General features: G+C 44.9%; 1 protein-coding gene across 2 annotated transcripts in view; it reads left to right on the top strand.

The window, feature by feature from the left end:
- LOC142587517 (plancitoxin-1-like) overlaps positions 1 to 10,495 on the top strand; it is a 133,171-nt gene extending 122,676 nt beyond the window's left edge. For both annotated transcript variants that reach the window (XM_075698588.1, XM_075698587.1), the window contains one exon: positions 10,103 to 10,495. In XM_075698588.1, coding sequence (XP_075554703.1) covers positions 10,103 to 10,210 — 108 coding nt within the window. In that variant the 3' untranslated portion in view covers positions 10,211 to 10,495. The remainder of the gene's footprint in view (positions 1 to 10,102) is intronic.
- The last annotated feature ends 1,892 nt before the right edge of the window (positions 10,496 to 12,387 follow it).

Raw genomic sequence — 12,387 nt, 5'->3', positions numbered from 1 at the left:
TATGAGAAAGGACCGTAAGGGCTTGCTAGAAATGTTCCCTTATTAGGATCGTTCACAACACATATTGGTGCGGTTGCCTTGCCATGATCACGTCAGTAGCCACTGAGCACCATTTATAATTTTCTCCTCTGCCTGCAAATAAAATCTAAAAATGTATTTCGTTGTGCATGAGTGGCAGCTGAGCCGTTCATATGGTCCCACCAAGCCACAAATAAATCATAATAAAATTGCGGATAAAAATTTACTCAAACGTTACTACTACAAAACTTGGCCTGTGCGTCTCGTGTACCTTCCGAAACTTTCTGATAAACTGAAAGGGCCAAATTCAAGGGCGAAATTGACATGTCTTGCCTGCCGGCATAAGAGATTCCCTCTTCTGCCATGGTGCCGCAAGACATGTCATTTCCGCCTTTTCAGTTTAGCAGAAACTTTAGGGAGGTACAAGAGACGAGCAGGCAAAGTTTAGAAGTGGCCACTACAATTGAGCAAAATTTTATAAGCAATTTTATTATTCTTTATTTGTTTACACATTTGTTATACATCGTCTACGCTAATACTGATGTAATACATGGGTTGAGTTGTTATACTTAATACATCATGTTTGCGATGGCTGTCCTGAAGATTAGCCAGCTGTAATGGTCTTCCAGTCAACGTCTTAAGCTGGAAGGGCATTATTTAAAAAAAATTCTATGCAGAATAAAGAAAATACAGGTGTTCAATGGGAAAGTCACCGTCAGGAGTTTACGCGGTCGAGGTTATGCGAATGAGTTCATTTTAAACGCAGCTAGACGCGCACCCACTAAAATTATGCAAAACCGTTGTTTACTCTAGACCAGTGCATGATGCAAAACCGAATACCACGCTGCGTGCCTAGGGTATAGACATATAAACTTCTTTTTTTTTAATTCCGGGCTTCATAAGGTTTTGATGCTTACTATGCGTTCCAAAGGCGAGGCTGCTTTTTGCCTTATACGTGATGACAAGCGCCGAGCTCTTGATGATGGAATACTGGAGCATAGAATGGTGGAACTTATGCAAAGTCAGGCGACTTCACGACGCAAATCTAGCGATAGAAGCTGAGCATGTCTTTCGTTCAGTAACACTGATGACGAATGAATAGTCAGAGTAAATGAACCTTACCTTCAATTCTAGACAGACTCGCGCGTACTGCATAGGTTCTATATCGCTAAAGATTCCATGCTAATTCCATACCGCGCATTCGTATTCGAATTTTGACCTGTGTTAGGGCTACCGAGTTTACAGCAATGAGAAGACGTAGGCAGCTGCTTCTTGGAATGTAGCCGAGGCCATGGCAGGCTAAATTTGTAATGATATATATGTAAGAAGTGCGACAGCGGATTATGACATGAAGTACGCCAAGGTACCGCATTTTTGCATGTATAACCCGCCACCGCTTATAATCCCCACCCCCAATTATAACAGCCCGGAAAAAAAATATCCCCGCATATAATCCGCGGAAATACCTCCATACAACACTGCTCGAATGTTTGCAGCAACAGTTTCCATTCGCGGATGCACGACTCGTCTACTGCGTATCTTCTGTCAGCGGCTCTGTTGCCCCATTCATGCTCACAAAGCTGGATTCACATGCCGGACGTTATCGCAGACGAATCAGTCACATGACATCTGGCGTGAATCAGATCACTTCGCAACTAGCACTCGCACGACAGCGGATGAGTGCGGACGGAGAAGCAATGGCGACGGAGCAAACGCGACGCAGCCGAAAATCCCAGCGGTGATTGGACTCATCGTCGTATGCCAAAGCGCTTCGCGCAGACTGAGGGAGCGTCACGGAAATGGGTGACGTATGAGTTTGCCGGCGCCGCGTGTACTGTTCGCAAACTACTAAACGGAAAATGACGACCCGTAAAGCGGAACAGAATGGGCGACCGTTAATGAGGGGAGAAGGAAGCTTCAACACGCAGGGGTGGAGAGAAGGTGGCGTCTCCAGGAGATTGAATGGCGGAGAAACTTGGCTTGAAGTATGGCTTCACGGCAACGCGCGCGCTCTGCCGTAAAGCTATACTTTACGGCGAAGTTTGCATATAACTAGCACCCCCACTTTACTGTAAGGTTTCTTAAAATTTTTTTATGGCCAATTTCTTTAAATTTTGTCGGAACCCGCAACTGTTACTTTTTTTTTCTTTAAGATTTGGTGCTGGTTATGGGCGAAAAGGTACGGTACCTACGTTAAGTCACGATGGAAATATCACAGCCCCTTATTGTATAGAAGGCGCTGAGAGTGCCTCAGATAAAAAGTCATGTTTAATATATTAGGGCTTGTTAGCTTTCTGTTAGGCTATTAGGAAAAACAGCGTGTACGCAGCTAAAAAAGTCTAAATTAGGCGATTTTACGTGCCAAAACGAGGATCTGAACGTGAGGCACGCTGTAGTGGGGGACTCCGGAAATTTTTACCGCCTGTGGTTCTTTAACGCGCACCTGAATCTAAGTACACGGGTGTTTTCGCATTTCCGCCCATGAAAATGCTACCGCCGTGGCCAAGATTCACTCCCGCGACCTCCTGCTTAGGAGCCCAACACCATAGCCCCTGAGCAACTGTGTACAAAGCTCTGCCGTGTGTTAAATTGCAACGCTATCAACGCTTCAAAGCGATTGTGACTACCAGTCCCTCTTTCTTGGGCATAGCCGCGATCGCCGGTTCGTGCCAGCACGCTTTCGCTCGCACATACAGCATACAGCACGCGGCGGCGCTTTGATCGCCCTTGAAGAAAGAGAGAAACTTCATATAAAAGAGCACACGAGCGCATGTAGCTCTTCCTCTGTGCAGTAGGTAATCTTCTCAGTACAGGAGTCCAGAGGCCTTAGCCGGCGTTCTTGGTCTACAGCTCTTGGGCTTGATACGGAACCTGACGGCGACGCCTCGAGTGCAGACATAATTGATATCGCCATAATACCGTTTCTAAATAATAAACCATCACAGTTTCATGACAAAGCCCGGTACGTTGAAGTGAGTCGTGTGTGATAAGGATAAGAGTGGCAGCTCGTCGTTAAAAAATGACTTGTCACTCTCCGGTATTCTTTTTTCTCGAGGCGCTGCTAAGCTGTGGAAGGGTAATCCCTACCTTGAGAAGATGCGTGTCACTGTTAAAGAACCAAACGAGCGCGTTGTTTGTGTATATTTCCGGCGCACGGCGTCGAAATGCCTTGTTTAAGCACTTAAGCAGCGACAGTTTTTCACAATCACATCGGTGACTGCACATAAAGAGCGGACAATCAGTCCGCTTTCAGCACAGACGCTCTCAACCAAAACGTACATTTACGAGAAAAGTGCTCTTATATTACCCATGGTGAGAAACTTATCCACAAATTACACCTAATTATCTCGATGTTGAAATGATGACATGTCGATATTATGAAAAATGTATTGTATGTGCACTGTCAGTAGCCTCTGCATGAAACATCAAATTGAAATCACAGGCACATCAGCTATCGTATATCATAAATTGCAAGAAAGCTAACTGAAACTGCACTTCACAATACTCGCAAGGCAAATTTCGATGCATATGATTCATTTCAATTTTTTATCTGTTCGAGGGTACAAATATGCTGTTGAGACGTTAAAGACAGTTTAGTTTTGCAAATATTCATACGAACTTTTGTTTTCCAACATGCTCTCCTTTTGGCCATGCACATTTTTCTCCATAAACATAAGTAGAATTGCGAATCATTTCAAAGGTAAACTGGCTTGTCCACATGCACGGGAAATGCCGTAGGCCCTTGAGCATGTAACAATACACAATCGTTTGTATGCATAAGCTTCCTGACTGTAAGCATGAAATAAAAATCTCAAATATATTGCACTGCCTTGTCTTCTCGCAGCACACATCATCCGCCGCATTTATAAAACAATGCATGTTTTCTTTTTAACGCATGAGTCCAGAATGCATAAGCACTATATTTTCACAGATAGTCCGCAATTGCGATAAAAACTTCAAGAGGTCGTTGATTAGGTTGCCATTTCAGCAATGAAGACGAGAGAATTTCATGCACAGACGAAATAAGCGGCCAACAGTGACAACAGATTAGTTATTTGGGATGGAAAAGCCGAGTTTAACAATCTAGTGTTTGACTATGTAGCTTTAAACAATCCACATATTGTGTACATTGCCGTACAGGGCTGCTTGGAGATTGCTGGTATAGGTCTTCAGCCTGCAGTGGGCATAAATAAGCTGCTGCGGCTGCTGATCGTAATACATCGCCGGAGGTAACCGCCCCTGAACCAAAAGACAATTTAAAGGTTCATTAATACATTTATTTAGGCCGTCAGCATTCGAAGCCTTTATAGAAGGGAGTGGTTTGAGCAGGATAAACGAATAATGCAATTCTTAAAAAGTAAATTCCAAATCCGACAAATTCAGCTGATGGTAAATGAAAAAAGAAACTGTGAACCAGCAAGGCTCCTTTACAGTTACAGAATAATACCAGATATTGCAAAAACTTAAAAAGAAACAGTAATTACAAATTCATAAAACACACGCTAGTTAATGTTGCATGAAACTTGCGTTTATTAGTGCTTTTTGATTTCTTTGGGGAGGCTATTCTATTCAAGGAATGTGCGAGACCAAAAAATTTTAGGAAAGTTAATATGAGCAGATTTGGCACCTACTTTATACAGCTGGTCAATACGATGCGATATATGTTGAGATAGAGATATAAGTTGAGGTGGAAATTCACGGTTAGTTTTATTTGCGGTTAGAGTAGCTATTTGATCGTCAGTTGAAGATATAAATCGAGTGGAGTAATTAGGAGAAGTTCTAATCAGGTAATAAATTTAATGGAATTTCACACGGTGGATGCACACTCAAATTTTGTTCTTATTAGTGTTTCCCATAGTCGTAATTTCAAAGAGGACGATGGCATTATAAAGGCAGTAGAGCAAGTAACCCAAAGTTCGATTTGCATTGTTACTAATATCAGTGCCTGCATTATCGTTGAGCCTGTTCAGTTTCTAGCAACAAACCTCTCATATTTTAATCTGTATAAAAATTGTTTTGTAAATTTGCCCATTCATAACTTTCGCACGTCCCCGCATGGCCTTCTGCGTGAACAGGCATTTGGTGTGGTACGACACCACATAGCCGAGATCATGAGGGCTCGACCCTCCCGCGGGTAGCCGTGTGCGGCCTAACCGTGTCTGGGGAAAGGAGGATCCTGGAGGTTGATTCGATGCCGGATGTTCGGACATTTATGTCCCCCAGCGGAGGCCACACACCTCCTTGCCCTCTGCTTCACATAGACGGCACCTCCAGACTGACCCATCAGGAGGAAATTGGCAGTCACCTTTCCTGACCTTCTCTTCAATCTTAGCCCTTCTCTGTACCTTGCAATCTTGCCTTTCTGCTCTTCTTTTCTTTACTTCCGACCTTCCCAGTGGCAAGGGCTAACGAGTGTGATGTAACCAATCTAGGTTAAATCATATTAAGTTATAGCAGTGACGTACAGCTGGCGTAAGCAGGACTTGTTCTACACGTTTTGCGACGCTCCCTTGTTGGACTCCATCGTCGGTGGCCGGCGTTACTGCCCAAAAGCACACGCCTAAAGACGACTAGCAACTTTCCACCACTCACTGATCGCCCCCAGAAAAGGGGGCGCACCGAAGAAGTCCTGAAATTTTTGGCAACCCCAGCTGTCTTATGATCCACAGTGAAAAATAAGAAAAAGCAATCAGACTAATCTCGCCGTCCCTTGTGGCGAAGTGTCTCACAGATGCCATTGGTCCACGTTATAAAGCTACGAAGTTGGTCAGCGATGAGCTCCGCGATAAGAAGCAGCACGAAACCTGCTAAATCTTGTCTCCTTTGGGGACATTCCACTGACAATACCCCACACCATACACCGAACAATACCCGTGGTGTCATTTCGGACGATTACTTGCTGGAACTCACCGAGGCAGAACTTCTAGAGAGCCACGGGAACGCAATCAATATCACGAGAATCAAGTTGAGATGGGATGGCAAGGAAATCCCATCTGCTTGGACGCAGGGACCACATTATCGATCCCTCTTGGACTTCATTAGATCATCAAATCTTTTTTCATTCATTTAATCATCCTTATTTACCCTCGCATTAAGAAATCCCAACAAAGCACATTATTCTAATAATTGATTCAAGTGCAAGTCTTGAAAGTATCGAAGTAGGTTATACGAAGATCCGGGTCAGGCCATACCTGCAAAACCCCCTGAGATGCTTCAAAGGTCAAATGTTTGACCCACAATTGCCGAGGTCGAGTGGCCTGTGTTAAATGCAGCACGCATGAACATGCATCTGAAACTTGCAAGAATGATCTACACTGCGTAAACTGTGATGGAGAGCACGCCGCGCACTCGCGGTCGTGCCGCACCTCGAAAAGAGAAAAAGAAATCGTAACAACCAAATCAAAAGAGAACATATCATTCAAGGAGGCAGGTAGGCGGATATCATACCTGCCCAAAAACAGCTTTGCCGAAGTGACGCGTCAGGGGGCAATGACACGATGGCTTCCGCCGGCTGTCCGGCTCACGCGCAGTGAGCAGCCAGCCACACCATCCGCCCCCTTTGCGGCTGCACCTAGCGCTGCTCCGCCACTCCAACATAAGTGGCCATCCATCTCAGTGCTGGTGTAGCCAATGTTCTCGTTCGACTTGTCGTGGCCTTCACGTCAAACTGTGGTGTCACTAGAATGTGGCGTGACTTCACTTTATGTTTCATATAGGTACCACAAATTGTCTTCTCCGAGAAACGATTTTTATAAACACAGTGATCACCTTACGGACACCTGCATAGTTGTAGGTCATTTTAAGTGCCCACAACAGGATGTGGGGAGACTCGCAAGACGACGCGAGATGTCCATTAATTCAAAACTTCATTAAAACTACGGTGCGTGCCTCTTCAATAAGGAGTCAACCTATTACAATCATCATCATAATTAACATTCATGAAAAGACCTGGTGACTGGCTCTGCTTTTATTGTCCCTGACTTGGAACGTAATTTAACCGAAATCCTTACGGAAGTGACCACTTTCTTGTGATGTTAAATCTAATAGAAGAACACGAATGCCCTCCACATTCCCATCGGCGGAAAGGCACTAATTTTGATGTTAGTTAAGGCGATGTTCATTAAGGCACAGACAATTGAGATAGAGTTACGGCAATCGAGCCCACGGCCTTTGGTGGTAGTCGAACCCGCGACCTTTGGTGTTAACTAGGGAAAATGAAAGCACAGATAACTAAGGTACAGTTCTTTACTGCACTCGAACCCTACGAACTTTGCTGGGAGAAAATAAGTAATAGGAAGCAACAATGCATTCGAATGAAAATATCAAGTAATGTAATGAATCTCGCACCCTAGTTCGCGCTCAGGCTTTCTCCTTCGTCTTCTTTAGCGTATGCTAAAGTTGCTGTAAGCTTTGTTAACACTAATCGACGAGGGTAGCTACATGGGCTTGTATATATGGTGGCTTCTAATTTCTGCTAAAGCAAGAAGAATGCGACGCACATGGAAAGGCAAATTAGACAAACACAGAGCACTAACTTTTAACAATACCACGCAGCGGCGCCTGCGTAACCAGACGTTTGGTGTGTGGCGACACCAGGTACCCGAGCACACGGGGGCTGGATCCCCCCCGCGTTTAACCGTGCCCGTCTTAGCCGTGTCCAAGAGAAAGCGGATTCTGGGGATTCAGCCGATGCCGAGTGTTCGGACCTCTCAGGTCCCTCAGCGGAGGCAACACACCCCTTTGGCTTCGGCTTCACGTAGGCGTCACCAACGAGCTGACCCACCCGGGGGAAATGGGTACTTGCCTTTCCCTGTCCTCCTCTTCAACCTTCGTGTTCTCTCTCGCTTTTTGATCTCTCCTGCCTTCTATTCCCTTCACACTTCAGAATTTCCAGGTGGCAAGGGTAACCCTGTGTAGGTACCCAACCTTGGGTATGCCATGTTTCGTCATAGTAGTGGCATACACCTGGCGTTTGCAGGAGCTGTCTTTTCCAGCGCTTGCAGCGTCTCCTCGTTGGGCTTTATAGTGGGTGGCTGGCGTTGTTGTCGAAAAATTGACCTCTGCTTATGGCATATTAATTCCGCCCCTCCCTGATCGCTCTCAGAAACAAGGGCGCACCGAAGCTTTCAAATTTTCTGCAAGACATTGACAATCTTTTACGGTTTCTGTATATAGACTGAGAAAACAGAAAAGCCAGCGAGAATGATCTCGCCTTTTCTGGTGGCTGAAACACTGAGTGAAGTTTTTGGCCCATGTTATAAAATTTCTAAGGTGGCAAGCGGTGATCTCCTTCTGGAACGCCGCGAGAAATAGCAACACGAAAAACGGCCCAATCCATTGTCATTCGGGGATCGTCCAGTGACAATGATCCCGCACTGCACTATGAACAGTCGTTTACGATGCTGATTCGATGGGGCTGACTGAAGCTGAACTACTAAAGGGCTGGAGTGATCACAATGTGATCAATGTCAGGAGACTTAAGATGACGCGTGATGGCAAACAGATAGAAACAAATCACTTAATTCTAACTCTCGGATCACGTGTGCTTGCTGAGACCATGGATGCAAAGCACATAATGGGAGAAAAGTACAAAAGCCACATTCTCCTTCATCCGATATTGCTACCGCAATATCTTTAGGCATCTATACAGCCGTGTTTCATCTACGTCTCGATATTCATTATTCATCTACCAATGACAATTCATTACCATAGCCTTGGCGCTCTTTGGTAGCATCTAGCCCTTGCGCCAATAAACTCCAATAATCAGCCTCATGATTATCAACTTTCAATAACAGATTTATTTCCAGTTATCGCAGGCGATCTTATACTCCTCAAAACGTCATCAGACGCGTGTACAAAGCTCGGCAAATATGACAAAAAAAAAAAACACGCACACGCAGACACGTTTGCGGCCACACTGATTATATAGAAGAGTGTCCATTCAACGCAAACAGATATAATCGAGCTCTTTTATTGATAAAGAAATTTATGACTTACAGGCGCATGCGCTCGAACTTTGGTGCCATAACTGCGGTCGGTTGCTGGATTTTTCCACCTATCAGCCGTATAAGGCTTTTGCCTGAATAAATATTTGAAGTCCTCAACAACCTGCTATTAACCTCAACGTTCATTCCTCACCTGCATGGACACTTGATGAACGTAAAGCGTTACAACATGCGTTACGCAGCATTAGCCTATATTAGTGTTCGAAATACTTCTACATTGTATGAAGAATAGTGGACAGTTTTATCAAGCATTATAGTGACTTTGTTGCAAAAATCAGAGAAACTTCACGGCCTGAGTTTAGCGACACGCTCAAAAAAAGAATGGCAGCACTGCTCGGGCCAGAAACAGTTGCTTCAGGTATCTCTACTTAGACGTTTGATTGTCGCACATTTCGACTGAGTGTTCGCAGTACAGCTCAAGCAAGCAGTAGAAGCTTGGCATTTACAGAGTAAAAAGCCAAATTGTGCAAAAGCGCTGACCTGGATCATGTGTGGTCATCTATGTAAGCGCCGGATCACGAAGACAATGGCGTCGCATGTCAGTAGTGAAGCAAGCAAATAGGTTAAATTTGGTTGCAACAGTGCACTACTCGACGAAAGACAAGGCGCGAAGGCAAGCAGTCAACAGGACAATGGCGGAAATGCGCCTTTCTATCACTATTAAGATCAGGACGCACATTTCGCCAGATTTTTTTTTTCGCAAGATGATGCAGCCATCGTCCATTAAATGGGTTTGCCAGTACTGTATTGCAATCTAGTCGGAGTCTCCTAGGCGAGTATTATGTTGATTAATGAATGACTATGAATGACTAAATTGAATGATCTGTAGAACGCGATAAATGTAGTGATTTGTGATTGTTCTTTGCTGATTTTCACAAGTACATCTATTTACGAAATTGCATCATTGCCCTCGAGTTATCTGATTATATTGCCTTTCAAATAACAGTGAACTACGTATCGATGGATTACATTAATGGCATTGTAAATGTCGAGCGAAATGTTGTCATGTATCATGACAAAATGCTTAGCGCTTTCAGAACATGCGAACTCACGCGATCTGCTTGTTTCTTATTTTTCAGTTATCGCAAATGAAGCGAGGGGGAGGAATCACGTGCATCTGGAGTAAGCCACTAGCTGTGCTCTTTCGGAACAGCATTGACAAAAGAAGTCGCTGCAAAGCGGAATAGCGTTGCCAAGAAAGTATTTTCTTGAGGTCGGCGATGAGAAGCGTGTTAAAGAAACCAGCGAGGTTGCTAATTAAAAAGCAAGAGCAAACCTACAATGAGCTGCGAATAAACCTGCGCAGTTTTGTGCCTTGAATTTCCAGCAGGCAGAAATGTGTTGGAATGCATGAAAATTGTAAATGTAGCTATTAGATACAACATAAATCTGAATATAATGAAGCAGCCAAATTGAACGCACTTTGCCTAATTTATCCACGATTAAAGCATCATGTGAGAAATAAAGCAACTTTTCGGGCCACTTATACCTGCTGATTCTAATTCAATTCTACTGCAAATTGGATCAACCATTGTACTTGGGATTTCGTTGAGGCAGACTAAGCGCCCTGGAAGTTGTCTGCTTCGAAGAAGCAGGCCACGCACACTGAATTAATGACCGGCTACCCAAACAAGACCTTCTGAGCTAGTGCAAGAGAAATTTTTTTTGGCCGAAAGGTGATCCAATTTACAAACGTCTGTCTGCTCCTTAATGCTTGCTGCTTAGCCCCGATGACTGTGATATTTAATGACATCGACTTTAATTTGGAATGACGAAAAATAGTTGGCTAACGCTTTGATGACAATAGTAATGATTGACACTCATTGGCAATTTCTTTTAAACGAGGTGCTCAATAATAGTCACCGCGCCTCCTATTTGAGCTATTTATATTTTGATACATCTATTTCAGTCTAGCCTTTTGCAAACTTTACTTTTTGATGCAAACATCATTCTTGGTATTGTAATGCCAGGTTTCTTTCCTTGCATGTAACCGTTTTTGCGAATAAGCCATAACTGACAGTACTTCCGGCATTGTGCAGACTACTAGCCGATATGTAAGTATTTAGGAAATTTTGAATAACGGGCCATTAGAAAGGAATCACCTCTGTCGGTACGGCTGAAAGGAGAGCCAGTTCAGGCTACATACTGCACGATTTACGTCGAAACAACAGCTAAACTTGTGACAGTGCGGCGGTCCACTCGACTATGGATCCCACGCAGCTCAGGTTGCCTCTAGAACGCTTAGAGAGCCACATTACGCTCGCCCATTCCGTGTACAATTAAATAATATTTATCTCTTAAAATTTTGTTTACATTACCTGAACACGCGGCGTAGATAAGCTCTGCTCCATTTTAAGTGCGAAGAATGGAGGAAGTAAAAAAAAATATTGAGGAAAGGCCCTATCCATACAGTCCGGGCGCTGCGACAGAAGTGTGAAGGAAATTTCGTGGTATTTTTTTCTGTACCCGCCACGTGGTCAGGGCACACTGACTGTTTTCTTATGGTTGTGCGTGCTGTTCCGTAGGTCTCGCACTGTGACAAAGGCGCTGTGTGTGCAGGTTTGCGTCAGTCTCCGTGCTTTGTGCCGCCGTGTTAGACAAACCGTGATTTACCAGCTGTTATGGCCAGATGGAACTCGAAGACGTGAACACCATGGAACGTTCGCGCGTACAACCGTGTACACGGCGTACCGCGCCGTGGACGAGGGACGAACTGGGAGTGCTGTTGCAGTCTTCAGTGGATTCATTGTGACATGCCGTCACAGACTGTACGATAAACGCACGTAGAATACGTACGCAGAATCTGTACGATAGACGCCTTGCAGGTCAGTGACAGCTATGCAGTGTTCGTGCTCTCTAAACCTGCCGCTGCATTTGTGGCTTTATGGCAGGGTGGTCAAGAAGCAGCTGCTGTGATTAATGAAGGGACGAGCCCCGCTTAGCGCAGACATCATCTGTCCGCCGGAAGGGGGCAGCGAAGTTGAGGATGGGGGGTGTGGTGCAAGAGTGAACAAAGCTCAACAGCAGAACGCATGCGCGCGCGCATATGAATGCCTGATGTTCGCACATAACGACCCCAGTGAACGCCCTAGCCGCACGGATACGCGCGTACCCTTCGGCAACGCGCTGTGTGTCGCACGTAACTTAGTTGCGGCGAAGGTTCACTAACCGTGAGAAGACTACACCTGAAGCCGCGTTCAGGTACCTAAACGTGTTCTCCTCTGCTGGCCTCCTTGTCGGCGCGCTCTGGCTCGTCACATCACCGCGGCGCGTGGCCGTCCGAAATTTCTCAATACAGTAAAATGATGCATCAAGCCACGACAGGCATAAGTGTTCTCGTAAACTGCGGTTGGGATAGCGAGAG

Source organism: Dermacentor variabilis, chromosome 7, assembly GCF_050947875.1.
Source record: "Dermacentor variabilis isolate Ectoservices chromosome 7, ASM5094787v1, whole genome shotgun sequence".
Classification (NCBI taxonomy): Eukaryota; Metazoa; Arthropoda; class Arachnida; order Ixodida; family Ixodidae; genus Dermacentor; species Dermacentor variabilis.
The sequence above is the reverse complement of the archived record's forward strand: the minus strand, read 5'-3'. Positions and strand labels throughout refer to the sequence as shown.